The following is a 20,998-nucleotide window of genomic DNA, read 5'->3' on the forward strand; positions in this document are numbered from 1 at the left end:
TTCATGTATAGGAAAAATAAAGTAAAATTGTATTGAACTTCAAAGAAAGTCAATTAACGCATGAGTCTCTAAAATTTGTAAATATTTTAATATATTTAACTGACGTCAACACTAATTCGTGACAAAAGGCTTATGTTATTTCCTACAATAAATAAAATCCTCTATTTTGCAAACACCTTGATCTTAACAATACATTTCTTCGTTTCGATTATAAAAATCACTACTCTTTCAAATTTGAGTTTCAATTTTAGAACTGAAGTCTTTTCGCTGATCGCATGACATAAACAGGAATTAAAAGACCCGATCGACCTACCTACATTGTACATCAACCATCAAATGGTCGGAATGTCATAAAAGAACAATATCGAGAGAAAAATATTGAATACAGACAAAGCTAAGCTAAAAACGAGTCCTTGAACTAAGTGCGTAAACTCGAGGTTAATTCTTGATACCGTATAAGCGCTTATCAACGTTGTATAGCCAGTACACGCGTAAACTAAATTAACTGAGCTTTTTCTGCTTGGCTGTTTTGCAAACTGTTTCGCTTGTCTGATAAAAGTCGAAATTTTCCGTTGCAGTATGTAAAAATGCGTCATGTGTTTCCTCATATTTACCCGATTTTTTATTCGCACTTCGCTGCAGAAATCCGCACAATGTTGTACTGCTGCCATTTGTTTTCAATTTTCCGTCAAGTTCTTGCGAAGATGCATACAAGACAAGTTCGAAATATTTTCCCTCAACGGCGCCGTCTGTTAAAGTCCCTTTGATAATTGTCCGTCCTTCTCTCACGAGCACATGTCCTTGAAAAGGTTCGGTTACTCTGTTACCCATGTGTTGAACAATCTTGCACCTACTTGATCCAAAGAATGGAATTTTCCCGCGTCGTTTATCAACAATCCAGTATCTTGTAGACGAAGGAGGCTGCGATTCGCAAGGGACAAGGAGAATTTTAATCGGGGCTTCGCTGTGCAAGTCCAGACACGCTCCCATTGTTGTATTCAAATCGCTGTAGTCTTTTGTGTTGTTTTGCTTTCTTCCTCGGCGCTTTTGACAACTGGTATCGGTTATCGTCCGGAAAATACTTTTCATGATGCCACCTGCCGCAAGACGAGGTTTTCACACGGTAAGTGCGAATTACCCGAAGTCAGTTTTCTGCACCAGGCCAGCTCTCCTGTTGAACAGAATACAGTTTCAGTTTTTATACTGATAAAATCTCTCATTATAATTTTGAGTGTTATGAGTTTTGGTGCATTCTAATATAAATCGGTTTGCGCCAATGTTTACAAGTTCTTCAGCGGAAGTCAGACAATGAAGTAACTTAAGCCCATAAAATCCTCTTAACATCAATCGATTTTTACGCGCTCAGAATATTTTGATATTGATTCTCCATGCAACGACCCCTAATTTTTTGCATAATAACATTTACCTTTCGCATCGAAAATTGAGCTTACCCCGAACAATTTTATTTTCCGTGACGGAGTACAATTCGACATTTTCAGTGAAGCTCCTAAAGGCAAAATGCAGGAAGCAAATAAATTATTTGCTGATTTGAAATAATTCGAGAGACCCCTTAGCACAGGAATACACTTTACGAAGAAATTTAAAGCAAATAATGGAAGTAATATTTCAGTGAGACGCAAATCAACATTTTAATTTCACAGTGGCTCGTTTAGTTTTTGGCGAGTCGATTAGCCTGCTAATTCTAAAATGAATTTACGATAGACTAACTGGCGAACTTTCGTCCGGTAAAGTACAGATGGAAATGAAACATCAACAAATCAAACAACGTCTCACTTACTCGGCCTTACTCTCTGCGATATCTCAACCGATATTATTTTTCTTCCGTTCACCGTCGACAGTGCTGTCCACAATTTAGGCAGAAAGGTTTCCAAGTCAAAGATAAAATGAACGTTAGTTGCGAATTTGAATTCAACTCCTTTCCAGTTCTAACATCTGTCACTCCAAGTTCATGCAAATGAACCTTTGTGTGGTCTGGACCGATGCTTAAGACAATCGAGTTATTTTTTAAGTGCAAATCAATCAAACGCGTGTCTGGGCGGAAACGTGCCTTTATCTTTACTATGTTTATGACAGTGCCTTAAACGTTTCTTGGCAGCAATAACAACTGGCGAAACTATCTTTTCCGGCTAGATATACACTTTCGTGTCCTATTTAATTTTAAATGGGCTCGACAGCTGACAGACTTGAAAGAGCATCACAATTTAGAGTAAATAGTTTCTTGTGGCAAGTGCAAAACGTTTTAGCGCAGTGCACAAAAAGTGGTTAATGGAGGACAAAATAATTGGAAAATGTTTCCGAATAGTTTCTCTCAATTAATAAGAAATGTTTTTTTTTTAATAATAGATCTAGGATTTTAATTGAAACATTTTTGTTGATTGCCAAGCTCCTTGAAGAAGTTGTTAAAAAAATACATGTATGTTGTACTTTTTTCTCAAAGTGACATGAGCTTAAGCACAAATTTCTTTTTCTTTTTCCCACAATAAATTACTATGATCATCCGATTTATTGGTAACATTTTCGATTCCATTATTTTCGATTCCATTATTTATATGATTTCTGTATGAAAGTGAGCCTTGTCTTTTAGGATGTATTTTAGATTGTTATAGTGCCCGAGTCAAATTATTCGGTGGCATTGGCTTGAAGCCTGTTAGCTCTGTCTCGTACACGTCTCGGTAAAATCTACTCTTGCTGCCGGGTCGAGCAGGTATTCAACGGCACTGATCACAGCCTTCATGGATTTTCCACTCCTTTGAATGGGCAGAGAGCGGCCTGACTTTCAAGCATCCATCAAAACGAAGATGGGGGTTGGGTCCTGAAAAGGGCCTTTCAGATATTCTCGAGCAAATACCCAACGAAAAGAGATGCAAGTGTTTTTACCCTATGAGAAAGAAGTACCATTGTTTATGGAAGGTATATAAAAGGGTTACCTTTTCTGTCAAAAATGGTATATAACAACCAGGGTGATGGGGTAGACCTCGGGGCGCAGCCTCCACGTATAAAACTTGGTTGAGTACCCCCTCCTCCTCTCTCCCCCCCTCCCCACCCCCCACCACCAGTGAATGACTGAACTGATTATCACTGATTAAGAACATACTAGGAGCACACCCCAGGCTGAAAGTCAGTTACGCCGGAACGTTTAAATAAATGAGCATTGTGAATTATGCGTAAAATAAGACAAAATAAAATATAAAACTATAAGCTTTAATCTACACAGCACAGCACTAACAGGATAGTAGAGTACTGCCGCGCAAGCATCACACTAGAAGCTTGATATCCAAAACCAATTCTTGGTTTTCACGTGACGTCACCAAATTCTAGAATTCAAAACTGGGAGGCCTACAAAATTTTTACCTTCATTCAAGGAAAGATTACCTAAAAATATGTCTGTTCACAATTTCTTAGCTCGATGTCGTGCTTCCTTTTGAAAATAGAACAGTTTCAATTTCCGAGTTTCCATTGTGCGTGACATCAGGAGGACGGCCGTGACAGAGCTTTTCCGTATCTTAAAAATGACTCTTCGGGTGATTTTCAGCATTCTAAACAATTTAAGTTTGAGGAGAAATATTAATCTATTCATTCGAAAATTCACAAGGGCAAACAAACATCTTTTCTGGCAAAAGTGAACTCCAGATGTTTTTTCCTATTTCCGGCCGCCATGTTTGTGCCCCTCAGAGGGACACAAACATGGCGTCTCCATACTAAGTTCTATATTTTTATGTGGAACATTTTGTCAAATAACTCCAGTACGGAATGCCGCACAGACCTGACACTTGGACAGATGCTTTATTTATTTATCTTCTATACCATGTCAATTTCTTGACTTCATTCATGGAATGGTTTCGATTTTTTTTTTCAATGGCGTGACAGTGAAAACCGAGAATACGTACGGTGAACAATGCTTGATGGCCGGCCGGTTACTGATTTTTACGTTTAACTTAGAACATATTGAGAACGTTTGCAGGCTCAAATTACAAAAATAACCTAAAAGAAGAAGAAGAACGTTAACTTTAATTTAAGCCTCAGCCCACAAATTAGACGTTCCTATATACTAAAGAAGAGTGTAACACAGTCTTTCAAAAATCGTAATTAATTCAGTTTTCATTTTGAATAACAAACAGAGCACCCCGTTGTGAAGATATAAAGGCCGTTCACTCTCTTTGACTAGTCAGGGGCACCCAACGGATCGTTTCGGTAAATTATCTGTTCGGAAGGTCCTTAATCCCCTACAATTTTCTTAATGGAATTTTCACCTCGAACTTTCGGAAAGGAAATAAGACCTAAGGTTTTCGGGAAATCGACAAAAATGCCCTAGTGATTTCGAAAAGACTGAAGTTCCCCTAGAATGGCCAAACATATATAAATATTATAGCGCAGCCTAAAATGAACCTACAGATTAAAGGCACTCCAGATAGCCTAAAATAGCGTTTAAAAGGATTTGAGAGAAAACTGTCGTTGGGTGCCCCTGACTAGTGCAGCTTGTGTCCCGATCCCACCGAGTTTCATTAAGGGTACGGTTTACTTGAATACTTGAATAGTATGAAAGCGGGAGAGACTTTGTGCTAGCCGTTTGATTTAATTGTAGGTTTCAGTTCTGGCTCAGCCGAGCTCTAATCCCGGGGCTCTAACATTGTTGGGACGGACTTTAGCCCTTCCTTTCATATGCATAGTCTTACATGCAATGCCGGATTAATATTTTTTTTAACACTACCTTTTTATAGCTTTATGTTCCCTGGTCAGCACTTGGCCATAGCAGCAAACTTCGGAAAGTTAGTTATGACGCCATTAGGTCAAAAATACATGAATGCGCTTTAAACTGTGCAGTATGATGTAGATTGACGACGTAAAAAATTATTTGTTTTCAGGCGTTTGTAAGTTTTGTTTGGTCATGTTGGGTCAAATTTCACGTCACATCCTGTGGGCAAATACCGCGTTTTTTCCTGCTCCAATATAAAGTTACCGATTTGGCAATGAACGTTCGTAAACGCAGCCGAATTTTTCAGTGCAAGCCCGAGGCTTTTTGTAAGCCATGCAAAAGAAAATGATGCTACCAAACCCGTGAATTCTGACTAAGAAGCGCATACAAGTTTTTATTTTTGAAACACTGTTCGCATCAGTTCCCGCACAATTTACTCTGATTCCCCATGGTTCGTTGTTATGAGTTCGCCCTATCATGTACCTTAGCTAGGATAATTGAGGCTGTCAGATATGTACTTCCTATCCATCTTCATCAGAACAAATAGCAATATGATAACTTTATCTTTCGGCTCATTGATCGATCAAATCTAATTTGATTTTAAGCCGTAAACAACACGTGTGTTATTACAAGGAAATGTAATGGAATATTTTAAGCCTGGCGAACAAATGAGAATGATATATTATTCAGTAATGACACAGGCAAACTCAGAAAAAGAAATTCCGAGTACTCCTATCAGGAGTCGAACCTAAGACATTCCGATTACTAGTTCGGATGGCTCTACCACTGAGCTACAGGAGACTCGTGGGAGCTAAGGCCATTAAGCTAAAAACAAAAACATTTCTTTTGGAATTCACACCCCCGGCTCATCGATCGATCAAATTTAATTTGATTTTAAGCCGTAAACAACAGGTGTCCTATTACAAGGAAATGTGATGTAATATTTTAAGCCTGGCGAACAAATGAGAATGATGTATTATTCCGGTAATGACACGGGCAAACTCGGAAAAAGAAATTCCGAGTGCTCCTATCAGGAACGAACCTTAGCCCTTTCGATCACCAGTTTGGATGCTCTACTACTGAGCTACAGGAGACTCGTGAGACTGAAGGCCATTAAACTTGGTTCATGGGACATTTCCTTTCATTGCGCATATGCCACTCATTGACATTCCAATCCTAGCAGTATGCAGGATGTTTGTCCCATGAACAAACTTAGTTCCCACGGGTCTCCTATAGCTCAGTGGTAGAGCATCCGAACTAGTGATCGAAAGGGCTTAGGAGTTCGATTCCTGATAGGAGCACTCGGAAGTTCTTTTTCCGAGTTTGCCTGTGTTATTTCTGAAAAATACATCATTATCACGTGTCTTATTCTTAGCTCAGTCTGATAATAAGTCCAATATCAGTTTAGGAATCTTGTAAACACTTAAGACGTTTTTGTTGTTGTTGTTGTTGTTGTTGAAACGACTTCCCTGTATTTTTGCAAACATTGGCAAACAACACTATCATTTCAAAGTTTGTTGCCTGATTTCTGCCATGATTTCTAGGTTGCACTGTATCAACATGGTCCTCGGTTGAAATCGCCGGATTGGTTTACACTAGAGAAGTCTATATGTTTTGATGGAAGTGATAGACGTATAACAGCGATTTCATCATGTGCTAATCCCAAGAAAGTCAGTTATATCATGATCACGGTTACTTTACAAAATTCTTCAACATGAAAAGGCAGCTGATACTTCAGAATTTGCGCATTATAAATTCAGCTGAACTCGAAACTAACTAGTCAGGGCATATGGACGTAACCGTGTTAAATATCTCTGACGGCACTATAAACTTATTTTCTATGATAAACAAACTCTTACCAGTGCTATTTCATAGCCATGCTTTCGTCTCAGATTTTAAGTGGTGATTCACAGTTCTCTTTTGTAGTGTGGCTCAGTAGAAACTCTGCACAGAAGATAACCGCACCTTTTAATTAAGATAGTTTTATCCACGTAGGACCACATAGAAAACCTCGCTGATCAAATTTACCGTACACATCAATCTTTTCATCAATCTACGAACCAAATTGAGTTTACGCACAACAATGAGAAGAAAAGGAATTTGACTCTTTGCGGAACAGATGTGTTTGTCGATTTCCTGAGGCTATAGGGTGTTCTCAAGATCGAATGTCTTAAGCCATTACTAATGAAAATTAGAAGTTAATCCGAAAGGTATTGAAAAGTAAACTTCTAAAATTCCGCCCAAGAAAACACTGCTCAGGCCTTTGCTATATCATATTGCTGTTTCACCAAGAACGGAAGAAGAAATAAAAACCTTTTGGAAGCAATGTAAGGATTAATCACCTTGTTCTCACAAAATCGATAAAACAAAGGTCTATTTGTCAGTTCGTTGAGGCTATTTTAAATTAAAGGAATTTTTTCCTCCGCGTGATGTTTTGTGTTTTCTGCAACTGAAGTTCTGATTTCGAACGCTGCCGATCAAGATGCCAAAGGATTGTTGAAGCATTGAGAAGAAAGAAAGGAAACATTTGATCATGTTTCACGATCTCAAAGTAGCCAGATTTATTATTCTATTAAATAAGCAAATTAAATTTGGATGGTTGGAAATTGAGAAAGAAAAAGCTTTTGAATGCCGTGTTTGTTGGTGTGTCAAGTTGATGAAAGGAAAGTTAAAAATGATGAAAAGTGTTTAATTATCGATCGGAACTAAGGCCCCGTTTATATGGCGAAAAGTTGTCCCGGGTAGAAGGGTTACCCGCCTACCCGAGCTACCCTGGGCGAGCCAACTTTTCCTACATTTCCTTACAAAACTTCGCGAACCGTTTACATGAGAAACAAAAAGTTGGCTCTGCTGGAAGGGTGACCCGCCTAGCCGGGTCACCCTTTTGCGATGGTAGGGTCACCCTCCTAGGCGGGCCAACTTTTCTCCATATAAACACTTTGGCTCGCCTAGCCGGGTCAACTCCGTCAAGGCGAGACAATCAGAGCATGCGTAAGCGCTGTTGCCTCGGGCAAAGGGGTCAACTTTTTTCTCATATAAACGCTCGCTAAAGTTGACTCGGCTGGGAGGGTAACCCTCTTGCCCGGGACAACTTTTCTCCATATAAACAGGGCCTAAATACCTTAATCAGCTCAAATTAAAATAGACAATTGTCTCTCCTCTTACAAAGCCGGATGATGAAGAGGAACGGACGTCCTGTATGTATAATTTGTATAACACAGGAAAGCACTAAAAACCTAATGAAAAGGATTTTTATTTGAATGATCACGCGTTTTGAATTTGAAAAGGAAACGAAACGAGATAATTTAAGGCGCTTTCTATTTGAACTGGCCGGACAGATCGATCATTTTACAACTGGCGGAATGCATTAATTTGGACGACACTTTATATGCCATTTTTTATTGAATTTCTTGAATTCCTTCAACATATAATAGCGTACACTACTCTCAGAAAGTGCCAGTTTGAAGAATAGGCTATTTCAGAGTTGCTTTAAACCTCAATACTAAAACAAAGCTAAGTGCAAAGCTTTTCATGTGACTAGTTTTTGGTTTACATATGAATAATTTTCATAATAATAAAAACTATGCGCGAAGCCTCGCTTTCATAATGAGGTTTTTTTGGAAATTCGAAGAGTCAGTTAGCACACTCCATTTACTGACAAATGACAAATACTGACAACACAAAAGACTATCATATCGACCCTTCGGCCTTATCGCACCAATAATTGAACTGTCTAGATGACTTGCACGAAGGAATTTTATTTGCTTCCGGCCGGTCGACGGTCTCTATTGTCTCCCTAACTTCTGAGGCTTTTCACGAACATAACTGAGAGCTCAATTTAATCATTTGTCTCACAACTGTGTGGCCGATAGGTGTTGATCGCGACGTTCCGACCGCTATACTGCTGGTCTTCATCAGCAGGATATGCGGTGTCGACTGGCTGTGTTTTCGTCACCATGGTTGACGGTAAACATTAGTTATATACTTTAAGCCAGCTTATACTTACTTCTTAAGTATTTGAAATTCACCCTCAACATTGAAAAGATTCCTTCAACTATGCGATGAAATGATCAAATCTTTTTTTTTTTTCACCACGAACATACTCACATCGTAAAACTAACTGTTAACCTGAGGGGAGTGTGTGAAGTTGTCCACAAAAAAGTCCTCTAAGATATGAAATGTTCCAGAAATTGAGGCATATTAATCCGCACTAAAATCCTTCCAAGAGTACGCAGGACTGGGTACATGATTGTTCTTCTGGCTTCTGATCCTTCAAATGTGTTTTCACATCGTAAAATGAGAGAACGATCAGTTAAGCAATCTGGTAATGTAGGAGTGTGCCCTGTCCGTCAATTGACTATTCACTATTCACACAGCCAACGGCAGCTCAGTATGTAGCATACGTGTGCCTGAATCCCGATTTCCGTAAGACTATGAAACACCATGCGTACATAGCCTTACCCGCACTGAGGCCTCAGTTAAAATTAAAATAGTTTCCTTAAAATATTTCACAAGGCCGCAAGCGGAATGATTACAGTCAGTCTGTCGAGTAGGCAGCCGGCTACAAGGAACTGTCGGTACTCACTGTCATACTCACTTGCTTTCGAGACCTTTAGTTCTTAGCCTGGCCGCGCTTCTTTGTACTTCAAACTATGACCGAAAATTGTCCACTACTAGTCTACTGTCAAAACCCTTCTGATACTGGATGGAATTTGATAAAGAAGTGTATGAGAAAGGCAAACTTGAAGAAATATAGGAAATTATTCTCTCTTGTGAATACCGTAACGATCTTGATTACGTTCCCCCACTCCCACCTCCCCAGGGAGAGGCTTATTTGAATTCAGTAATCACAAATTCTGTTTTTCCTCGACATAATTCTAACTTTCACTTTCCACCATTGCCTCCCTCTAGCTTCGATCTGGATCCGTGGTCTTCCCCGGTGTGGAGTGTCCGCGTTACAATCGTGCGCGTCGCTCACTTGCTTGTTTCTGTCCTTCGATTTCAACTGGGCAACGAGAAAAAAAATAAAAAAATAAAAACAAGGACAGCTTTTACTCTAAACGCTTGTGAATATATAATCCTTTAAGGATATGCTATTTGTCATTTTTGTTCCAGCCGATTTTAAAAATATAAAGAAAACTTGAACCGTGCGCCATGGCGATTCTACTGTAGCTCAGTGGAAGAGCGTTCTAAGGAGCACTCGGATTTCATTTTGCTGATTATGTCTGTATCACTCACTGCGAGTATTAAATACATCATTCTTAGACTTCTTTGTTGAATGGATGTTGAATCATAAGAGAAATTAGAGGAAGCTACTCTAATGACTATTCCAAAACTGACGACGTTGTTTTTAATTTACAACGCCTCATAATTCTCTTCTTCCTAATTATATAAGTTTAATTAATTCGCTCCTGAAAACAATAAATATCCTCCCCTCCAAGCTCAACTTTTACAGGTGCGCCGTCATTATGCTAACCAGCGGTTAACTTTCACGTAATACCCACAGAGCCTTGCAACACTTTTCACATCCGGGAACTTGCATCAAATTCTCCCTTTCTCGCCGATATTCCAAGATGGTGAGTCCACGTGTGAAAACATTGCGAACTTTTCGACGGAATTACTCTTCTTTCCTGTGTCTAACTGTGCTCATTTTTTCTGGATGAATCCCTCAGGTATACAAGCGTTTAGTGGAAATTGGCCGTGTGGCCCTGATCAACTCCGGACCCGACGAGGGGAAACTTTGTGTCATCGTTGATGTGGTCGATCAAAATCGAGTAAGTACTGCAGAGCGGACTTATTTCTTGGCTTACTTATAACTAATGGAATTTTCGTGAAAATCTGTAAATCGTACGGATTATGAAGAGGTTTTATACTTTTAGACTGACTTTTAAGCGCACGTTTGTCCGTTCTTGTGTACTTACAGAAAGTACACTTGTAACCTTGTCAGTAGAAACTGTAAAGCCTACATGAAGTTTGTTATCAACTTTCCATTGTCATTTTATCCTACTTTCCTCGGACCACATTTACAACAAGATGTTATGCACATTGTTGTTCCATTTATTGTTTCTCTGGTACAGTTTGTTTTAAATTTATATTGCTTACGGTCGTTAAGTATCTTCGTTGATGAGCTATATATATATATAGCTAAATATTATATCTTGTGATTCATGATCAACTTGTAAATCTTATGCAAAGGTCGATTTAGACAATACGAGTTTGTCATGTGCGATGTGCTGGCGATAAGCCTACGATACAGCTTTAAACTTTTTTCCCATGACACGTAAAATGTCATAGAATTTTGAAACATGTGTTAAAATCCTTTGACAGTCATAAGTACAGGCAATGTTGAATGGCAAGGGATGTGTTTGATTTTATTGGATGATGAGAACAGAGGATGGTACAGAAGCCACATACAACATATGTAATCAAAGTTTGGACTCTTTTAATCAGCTTAATATTGAAACAGTCGGTATCAGTTTGCTTTGCGTGAACACAAAACATTGTGTTAGCGGTTATAAGTGATGATTTTAATATTCCATTTGTGCTGTGCTGTGCCAAAACAAGGAAATAAAAGGAAAAGTGATAAACTTGGCCAATGCTACACTCATATACCTGCCAATGCTCATGCCTGTGGATTGAAAACTTCAATCTCACTTTTAAGGACCAATTTCTCACACCTGGTTTTCTCATGCCAGTTTCTCACGCCCGACTTTTCAGATAGCTTTTTGTTGTTTTAGCTATGGTTCAGCGGAGGTTTTGCATGTGGCCTTGAATTCCTTCAGGAAACATTGCTCCAATGTTTTTTCTGCTGCTTTTTGCTCCACTTGTAATAAACTTATGATTATGGAAAAGATTTCCATTATTTAGGGTTAAGAAGAAGAATCTGGCAGTTTCACCCCTTCATTATTTGTAAATTGAGTTTGACATGGTAGTAGCACAACAACAGAGCTTGTTATGCTGGACAGCATTGGCTTGATGTGGTTTTTAACATAAGCTACTGCCATGCTCAATGCGATCAATTTAGTTTAGCATGGCATTAACACAACATTTGGAACAGGCCTAACAATCACAAGGAGTCATTTGACATGCATAGCACTGTGGTTGACCTTCACCTGGATTAATGCAATCATCTTTTATTAAACAGGCACTGATTGATGGACCTTGCACTAATGTCTGCCGCAAGGCTCTGAACTTCAAGCACCTTTCCCTCACTGACTTCAAGGTCAAAGTAGGACCGTCAGCCAAGAGTGGCCCAGTGAAGAAGGCTTTTGAGAAGGGAGAGATCCTGGAAAAGTGGGAGAAGACTGCCTGGGCCAAGAAACTTGCCACAAGAAAGAAGCGAGCAACACTTACTGACTTCGATCGCTTCAAACTCAAGCTGGCTAAGCAGAAGGTAAGTTTTGAAAGTTGTGTACCATGTGTTTAACACTTTTGGTCATAATCATGTTTGCAAATTCAAATGCAAATTCAAATAAATTCCTCTTACTATCCGAGTTCGAGGTCCGTACTGTAAGTTACGAACCAGGTTTTTCCCATTGATTTATGGCCAAAGTGCGCAGGCCATAAATCAACGAGAAAAAAAGAGGATCCATAACTTATAGTACGGACTGAGAAAATGAGGTTGGTAAGATATTTATTATGTCTCTGAGGTCAATCGGGGGCGCAGGAAAGGAAAATTTTCAAATGTAGCAGTAGCCTGCAAAATTGACCAATCACACTGCCCATACTAACTGAGAGATTTAATAAAAGATGTTTATTATTCAACTCTTGCGACAAAATGTAAATCTTGTTTTTCAGGGCTTGAGACCAACTTTTTAGCTCAGTAGCCAAAACAAAATTTTTATCAGCCCCAGTTTCACTAATTTATAAAAAGGGGAGGTACACTGTAGGAAGGTCGGACATTTTGTTTTAGATGTGTAATATTATTATTAAGAAAAATCTCACACACCTGTAATGGTTTTTACACTGTTTACAAATTGTGTTATTTGTGATTGACATTTCAAATTGGCCTTAACATGAAAAAAGCCTTTACTCTAGAGTACTACTTAGAAGTAAGATTACAGTCTCTTTTGAGTCTTGATCCAATCCTTGGTACCCAAAACTTGCAAGGATTGAGGATAAAACTCAATAATCAAGAATCAAGTCAAGGATTGACTCGCGAGGCTGACAAAAGTAATGAGCTTGTTGTTTGTCTGGTTTTCAATGAATTTAATGTGCAAAACAATAAAACCTCTCTCATACTATTCCTTCCGCTAAGTGAGAAAAGCAAAGATGGAAGTGTTGTTCTTTTCATGGTTTTACCTGGTTGCAAATTGACAAAACATTGTGACTCAAAACAGTGTTCCCAGTTTTTTTCAAAGAGCCCAAAATGGCATAAGTTGGGTACATGTGGGGCACTGTGGCTCCTGTAGTAATCTAATGATAACAGCAAGCTTCTATAACATTTTTCCTTCCAAGAACCACTGTAAATTTTGTACCTTGCCTTATGTTTGTTGAAACTTGATACACATAATGATTTTGGTTGTCTAGCATGTGACCATAACCTTCCCGGTGTGTTCAATGTGGCAGTTCCTTTCGGTGTTCAAATGACGGCTTTTGTCACCATTTTATAGCGTTGGAAGGGGCTTTCTATTTTGCTTAAGATGTTATTTTGGCTTAATCCAATGCAAAAGTAGAAAATGCATTCAAACGCTTTAAGCGTTATGGCACTCAGTGGTTCTGGTTGTTGATATGTGAATTGAAATTGCAGTGCTTTTGTTTGTTCTGGTGATTCAATCTTATCCCTAACACTAGCTGGACCCCGAATATAATTTATTGCGAAGTTTGGTTTCCTAATTTTACCTAAAGACTTTAACTCCTGGCATTACCCTAGATCTTTGAACCTTAGTTGAACGTTTACATGTTGTGGCCAGAGATAGAACTGTGTGAGGCATTGTTATTTTATGCAAATTCTCAGTGTTTACATCCTGATCTGATCAATAACATGTGATACCAAATGAGATTTAAAAAAATATTGCGCAGCAGAATTTCCTATTTTACCTATTTTTTTCCACTCTTGGCATTTTCTTGAATTTCCAGGGTAGTTCCTTTGAAGGTTTTCATGTTTGTGTTGGCGGAGAGATCATTCTTTTTTTTTTTTTTTCATTTTTATGAGTACGATAGTAATTACAAGTGGTTACAATTACAATGACAGGCAAAGAAAAATAATTAAAGCACAGGTCCAGTAATAATTACAATTTTTTAAAGTACACTTAAGAAACCAAAAAGAAGTACAGTACCGCCTAGAACTATAGACCCATTTGCCACGTGGTTGCCGCGGGACCTACTCGCGGGTTTCCCTCGGTATTCCCGCAGTAGGACGTTTTTTTTCCTCATTTCGGTTGCGGTATGGCTCCAAAGTTGCCGTGGAAAAGTTCACCTAGGTAAAACCTCGGTAAAGAAAAGACGCGGTAGAGTTTGAATACGCTTTTGTCTCCTTTGCTTTGTGTTTTGGTTCGTCAGCTTCTAATGGCAAAATCGCACCAAAGAACATTAACTAGGGATGACGATCATGTGCGATACACATACGATTCTCGGCCCTTGAAGGCTTGAACCATTTGAAGAAAATGAGAATCCGTTTTCGAGTATCCGACCACATTTGAAAAATCCTTTGAGGAAGATTCTGATTTAATATCTCAAAACTCGGTATACCCAAAATATTTGAAGACTTCTTGTGGACAATGCGCAATATTCACTATCGAAGCTTCAAAGCGTGCAGATTTGCTCAACAAAAAACAAGCAAACTTGAATTTTCGACACAGTCTGTGGAGTTCCGTTTGCCGGACCTTTTAAAATCATTTATAAATTGAAAACAAATAATATTTCAGCATGTTTTGTGCCGCTCAGCGCCCGAATAATAATATTGCAATTCCAACACATTGTCGGTCATTGTCACTCGGACTCCTGACGTGACAAGCTGTTTGATGTAACACGGCAGCGTTCCAGAATGTTAGTCCGCTGTTTACTTTGTATTTTTTGCCAAGTTATTTCAATTTTAAGTTAAGATACGCAAAAGAAAAAAACTGACCCACGAAATTTACGGATTATAAAACATACATGTATGTTCGCGTGTGACGATGTTATTGTAACTTGAAACCCCTGTGTCGACTTCGCAAATTTTGTCGCTTGTGTCTACAGTCTATTTTAGACCTCTTTCTTTTAAAATGAACTTGGCACTGCAACAAGAATAATATTCCCTCTCAATATCCGATTTTTTAGAACACAAGCTTGCTCTAAAATTCAGGAGATATTTTTAGCCGCTGTTTGGTCAGACACGTACAAAAAAAGCTGACGAATCAGAAGCACCGGTTCCCACGAGTGCAAAACAAACGTCAAACTTGCTCCTATGCAAATTACGGTTAATTTACAAGACGTTTGCCCTGTTGCTTGTATCGAAATGAACAAATTAAGAAAACTAAATTTTAAAAAAGGGATTTTTTATGACAATTCAGCGAACTCTCTTTCATAAACTTACACTGAGTGTTTTGAAAAGCAGGTAAATCAACGTACACGTACTTCACTGCGTATTTAACATACCCTCGGAGATACACGTAACAAGCTTCTTTCAAGTGTTGGATTGTTAGCTACTTTTATTATTTCTGAAAAGACGGAATACAAACATTTGCCTAGGCAAAGATTCAGGATTTTAATATTAGAATTATTACGCAAACTACCCAACGCCATTTTGACTTCAAATTACTCCTTCGATTAAGCACCGATTCTTTGCACCTCGAACACTTGCAGTATAAATGTCTTCACTCAAGCTAACGCTTATTTTAGAAATGCAACCAGTCCCCATTGTTCTTTCCCGCGGCATGCCTCGTCTTTTCGCCTGCGGCAAATTTACCGCGGCACACTGTACCTCGTCTTCACCGCGGAACGAGCGTGTTTTCACCTAGGTGGACGCGCGGCCACTACCCGCGGTAAAGACGAGGTATGCCCTAGTCCCGATGAGTCTATAGTTCCAGGCGGTACTGTAAGTAAAGAAAGGAACAAAGAGGGAGGATACCTGATCCATCACACGGGCCTTTTCAGTCTCTGCGCTTGCCAGGGTCTGCAATTGTTAATTTCTCGAGAAATACATTGTTTTGTCAAAACTACGAGTATCAAGGATCAAGTGGACTTTTGAGTGAATCAAGTCTTGATGTTTGACTTGATCCACATTCTCGTGAGTATCGAGGTGAGACTGTCAACTTACATTTGAGCGGTACTTTAAGATTGTAGTACAAAAAGATGCTGAATGTAGGTCTTGTTCTGATGGTTTGCTTTTGTGATTTAAATAATTTTCATCTTTATCTTTGTTTTCTGTCCAGCACCCCAGCCCTTTACAATTTTTACTAGCCAAAATGGCAAGGGAAAGTACAAAACCTACTAGTCAAAACTGAATTTTTACCAGTTTGTGGCTACACTGTAGTTGGCTACTGTTAGTCTCGAGCCCTGAATGTAGGTCTTATTCTGGTGTTTTGCTTTTGTGATTTAAATAATTTTCATCTTTGTTTTCTGTCCAGCACTCCAGCAATTTTTACTAGCCAAAATGGCAAGGGAAAGTACAAAACCTACCAGTCGAAACTGAATTTTTACCAGTTTGTGGCTAGTTGGCTACTGTTAGTCTTGAGCCCTGATTTAAAGGAAAGTGGTCATAACAAATGTACAGGTACCCACCTCGTGTAGGGGTAGGGGTTCACATACCTGTGAGACACCTATGTAATGAACCTTGGATACAAAATCTACTGGCTATAAAATTGGGATGGAACTTTAAATCATTCACTTCTATTTTGTATTTGTTTTGTTGTTGTTGTTTTTGGAAAAACCAAAACTTTGAGTAGCAAATGACATTTTCTGCTCCTGACTTTGAGCAATTTGATAGATCAATTTTAATTTCAGTAAGTGACACAGGAATATTCTTAAGGTTACCCGGGACCTTCAGAGGTTTCTTCAGAGGTGTCTCGCGTCCAAGCGATGTAGTGCGTCCGGTTAAGACTGTAGATACCTGAACCCTTATATCAAATTAAAGCTGATAGAGCTGGCTATCCAACTAAACAAAGAATTTTGAAATAAAATGAATTGCCGAATTTTTAGCGCTGTTTTCTCGAATAAATTTTTTTTCACTTGGAGGAGCCACTTCAAAGAGCTAAAACTCAAAAGCAATTTGTTCGTTTGCCTTCAAATTTGGACAGTAGCTAGTTTAACATACAGTTGAACCTCTCCACAACGGCCATCTTGGGGACAGAAGAAAGTGGCCGTTGTGGAGAGGTGGCCGTTATGGGGAGGTAGGGGTGTAATATGACACCTTTTTTTCGGGAAGTGCAACATGTTTATTGTGCCAATTAAGTTCATGCTTACTGTAGCCTATAATGGCAATCCAACCTTAAATAATATATACAGATAAAATACACAATAAAACGTAAACGAATCAAAATGTTAACAAGACGAAACGAGCAAGGTTCGCAACATTCGCTGACTGCCTGTATTATTGTAGACAATCTAGGCTTACTGCAGCATATAAATGGAACACAATCAAAGTACGTATATCATTAAAATGGATACAGAAACGTAATGTTCCGAAGACAAATGTCGATTACTGCATCAACTTATAAAAAAAGGTTTTGTTTTTACAAAAAAGAGCTGTACAGTGGCCGTTGTTGAGAGGTTATTTTGGCAGTTGGGGACGCACTTTAGTGGCCGTTGCCGTTGTAGAGAGGTTTAAACAAGAGGTAATGTATGGACTGTCCGCTGGGACAAAAAAAAGTGGCCGTTGTGGAGAGGTGGCCGTTAGTGGAGGTTCAACTGTATAAACAACAAAAACGTGTCTGCGAATTTTTTCTTTTGAAATATTTTTTCTCCAAGAGTGATTTTTGTACGATTACTCCACATTTTTTTCATCCTATTTCGAAAATGCTCTATAACTTTTCACTGCGATTGAATATGGCAAAACGCAGACACGTTTTTCTAGTGGTTTGGGTCAGGAAACTGAGGAGCAAATTAAATTAGCAAAAAACAAAATTCACTTTGACTTGTAGCTTTAAAAAGGTGATTCGGACGCTCGCAATTAGAGGTCATGAAAAATTCGACAATTTATTTTATTTCAAAATTCTTGGTATGGTTTGATAGTCAGCTCTATAAGCTTTAATTTGGTATAGGGGTTTAGGTATCTACAGTTTAAACTGGACGTGCTACATCGCTTAAATGCGAGACACCTCTGAAGGTCCCGGGTGACCTTAAAAAAAACACCTGAGTTCTCCTGACAGGAGTCAAACCTATCACCTTCTGATTAAGCCTAGTTTTCAAATGTTTGGGAAAATCCCTGATGATCTGGGATTTCACTGTTTCCCGACAGTCCCAGATTTTGCAGAGATATTGGGAAATTGCCAGACATCTATCCTGGGCAGATTTTCTGTGTCAGATGCCATTTTTGTTTGTTGTCGGGGGGGGGGGGGGGAGTTGGGAACTGTAGCAAATGAATTAAGAGGATTAATAAGAAGCTGAAACTGTTGCTAACATCCCAACAGTACAAATTTGATTTATGTTGGGAATGATCGCCAACCATCGCAGAAACTTGGTACATATTGTGAAAATGAAAATACTCCAGATTTTTGCCGATATGTATGCGACCATGCCATACAATCAGGGATGTCTACAATTTCCAGTTTTCATGAGTCAGGAAAGTCTGGGATGGTTGGGAAACAGTGAAAACCCTGACCATCTGGGATTTTCCCGACACAAAAACTAGGCTTTGCTCATGTAGTTCAGATGCTTCAACACTGTGCTACAGTACAAGAGACTTGTGGCAGCTAAGGTTATTAAACTAGATTCATGTGACAAACAAACTGCATACTGCACTGCTAGGATTTGAGCAAATTATGGCCAAATCATCAAAATGTACATTGCAGTGTCGAAAGTACTGTGAGCATTCTTAGTTTCTGTTTAGGGCCATTTGTGCAGGTGGTCTTGGGCATGTGCACAAATCAAAATTTTGAGACAGATTTTGAACAAGGAAAACAGCGACTTGAAGTAAAAACCAAAGTGGCTTTTTGATTTTTCATGCTCACTCTTGTTGCATTTTGATAATTTTCCCTTTGACCTGTGACCTTCCGATTACAAGTTCAGATGCTCTACCACTGAGCTACAGGAGACTTAAGGAAGCTACATATACTAGGTTCATTTGACAAGAATCTCACGTACTGCCAGGATTTGAATGTGGATGAGTGGTTTATGTGAAAGAAATCTGATGTTATGTTTTAAGCCGGATGGTTTTCTTTTTCCGAATATGGCCGTGTCACTGACTGAAAAAAAAAAATACATGTATCAGAAACGTTGTAGTAGCTTGACATGTGACAGTCAACTACAGTTGTAGGTTGAAGAAACTGTGTTCTTTTGTTTCAACAGAAAAACAGAATGATCAGAGCTGAGTTGAAGAAGTTGAAAAAAGAAGCGAAGCTGTAATCTTGCTGTTAAGATTCAATAAAAATTTTTGTTTCAAAGGATAATTGAATTGTTCTAATTTGGCAACTGGTTATCAATGCAGTCACTTCAAGTGTTGCATGCCCTGCTATTTAAAGGAACTGACTTAGGTTAATCCATAATGGATGCAAAGACCATTTTCATGATGGCGTCATTTGACTACAACTACCAGAATTTATTTTGTTTTCCTTTTCAAGTTTTGAAATCCCAATGGAGAGCAAAGAACAATAGCTCTAATTAGCATGAGAAAACAAAAACTGAAGGATTCTGGTAGTTGTATTCAAATGACACCATAGTGAAAATATTTACACTTAAAACCAGCAGACACTGTCATGGGCAAGCTGCACCTTATCAGGGGTGTGGCTTACGTGCATACTCTTATACAACAGTCCAGCTCATTCCCTTCCACCCATATTGGACTCTTCTGTCAGGATTACCAAAAACAAATGCCTTTAAAGGCTCACTTTTTTGAAGAAAGTAAGACCAGTGAAATGGGCACATAGGTACGACATTCGTGCCATCCAAAGCAAAAGTGACTTTTTAAAGAGCTTTTACTTAACTTGAGTTGAGACTTGGGTGCCTTTGTTTGTAGTAAAAATTGGCTTAGCACTCGTTCAAATGTTGGCTGCGCTCGCTCTAGCAACAAAAGTTTCATGAAATTGCAATTCAACATTTTCTGCCTGTTAGCTGCGCCCACTTCTCTATGAGAGTAAAGTAAAATATTTATCCGTTATTCTACGAACAGAGACGGTAGAAGGTCCACAAGGTACAGTATAATAAAGGGCAGGGGCGGGACGAAGTAAAACACGGCACGAACGCTCTTGAGAACTTTCTTCGCGTCGGTGTTTATTGTGTTACTTAGTCCTGCGCGACCGACTGTCCTTTGCTCTCTGAGTCCATTCTAGCCTGAGTATCAGGCTTTTTGGAAATTGCGGGAGGGGGGACGAGGGAAAGGCCCCCTCCCCCCTCCCCTTAGGAAGGCCGAATACTCGGGTAAAGTCCAAACATACATACTACTGTTCTGTCTTACAAATGGCTCGGTCAATTCTAAGCGTGGCCATGCCCCGGGCCATTTTTTATTTTCTCTTCAGATAACAACTGCAAATGCCTCGCTGTGTGGTGAGCCAATATTGGAAAAATCCAACCGCATAACTTAGAAAAGGATACAAATGCCCCACTCACCGGACAAGACCAAAATTAAGTGGGGTATAGGGCGAAGAGAAAAGTCGAGCTCGGTCTGGGTCTCGGCGCGCTCGACTGTGCTCCCCGTTCTCTGTTGTCTTCGCCCTATGTTCTACTTTGGGAGCTTGTTCACAGGCTAGCTTTCTTCCAAACATGATTAAAATCTTAATTCCAAGCAGAAAAATAAATGATTGAATTCACAACGACAGAAGCAAAGTTTTTACTTCAACACGAGATCTTCGTTGTGAATGTCGCTTTATATAAAAATCCAACTGCTATGAAACGAGATGTTTTCTCTTCTTACTACAAACCAAAATATTTCATGATTTTATTTCATTAGTAACCGAGTAGGTAGACTTGTTAGAAGTCCACCTTCAATTCTCCGATGCCTCAGCTTGAGGCTCAGTCAAACCTTGCTCATTGCCTCTCCCTCTAACAAAATATTCAACATCCATATAAAAGCTTGCTTTCAAAGCACCCAAATTTGCGCTGCACCTGCAACGCCCGGGGTGGAGATTAAGGGAATTACTCAACAAAGATTTTAACCACCTGGAGGTCCAACCCTTACCTTTTGTATACCATTTTTGACAGAAAAGGTGACCT

At 39.1% G+C, this 20,998-nt stretch overlaps 2 protein-coding genes and 1 long non-coding RNA gene across 3 annotated transcripts; 1 reads left to right on the plus strand and 2 right to left on the minus strand.

Annotated features, from left to right (window-relative positions):
• Window positions 1–69: 69 nt before the first annotated feature.
• LOC146460841 (uncharacterized) lies at window positions 70–1,089 on the minus strand. The gene has a single exon (XM_085087528.1). The coding sequence runs from the start codon at window positions 1,087–1,089 to the stop codon at window positions 502–504; it is 588 nt and encodes a 195-aa protein (XP_084943654.1). The 3' UTR covers window positions 70–501.
• LOC146460842 (large ribosomal subunit protein eL14-like) lies at window positions 1,073–19,239 on the plus strand. Its single transcript, XM_085087529.1, has 4 exons — window positions 1,073–1,123; window positions 10,387–10,488; window positions 11,859–12,107; window positions 19,139–19,239. Exons 1-4 carry the CDS (start codon window positions 1,088–1,090, stop codon window positions 19,193–19,195), a joined length of 444 nt encoding a protein of 147 aa, XP_084943655.1. The 5' UTR covers window positions 1,073–1,087; the 3' UTR covers window positions 19,196–19,239.
• LOC146460843 (uncharacterized) lies at window positions 16,033–19,127 on the minus strand. The gene is made up of 3 exons (XR_014857523.1): window positions 17,970–19,127; window positions 16,309–16,655; window positions 16,033–16,120 (listed from the first exon to the last, which is right to left on the minus strand). It is a non-coding gene; the product is annotated as an uncharacterized LOC146460843 (long non-coding RNA).
• Window positions 19,240–20,998: the final 1,759 nt, after the last annotated feature.

This window comes from Pavona decussata, unplaced genomic scaffold, assembly GCF_977016875.1.
Source record: "Pavona decussata unplaced genomic scaffold, jaPavDecu1.1 SCAFFOLD_207, whole genome shotgun sequence".
Lineage (NCBI taxonomy): Eukaryota > Metazoa > Cnidaria > Anthozoa > Scleractinia > Agariciidae > Pavona > Pavona decussata.

What these genes read in the sequence shown, in the direction of transcription:
- LOC146460842 (XM_085087529.1), top strand. Translation starts at nt 1,088, where the DNA reads ATGATGCCACCTGCCGCAAGACGAGGTTTTCACACG. An exon ending in CAAGACGAGGTTTTCACACG is followed by an intron (nt 1,124 to 10,386) that starts GTAAGTGCGAAT and finishes TGAATCCCTCAG; the next exon opens with GTATACAAGCGTTTAGTGGA. An exon ending in ATGTGGTCGATCAAAATCGA is followed by an intron (nt 10,489 to 11,858) that starts GTAAGTACTGCA and finishes TTTATTAAACAG; the next exon opens with GCACTGATTGATGGACCTTG.
- LOC146460841 (XM_085087528.1), bottom strand. Translation starts at nt 1,089, where the DNA reads ATGAAAAGTATTTTCCGGACGATAACCGATACCAGTTGTCAAAAGCGC.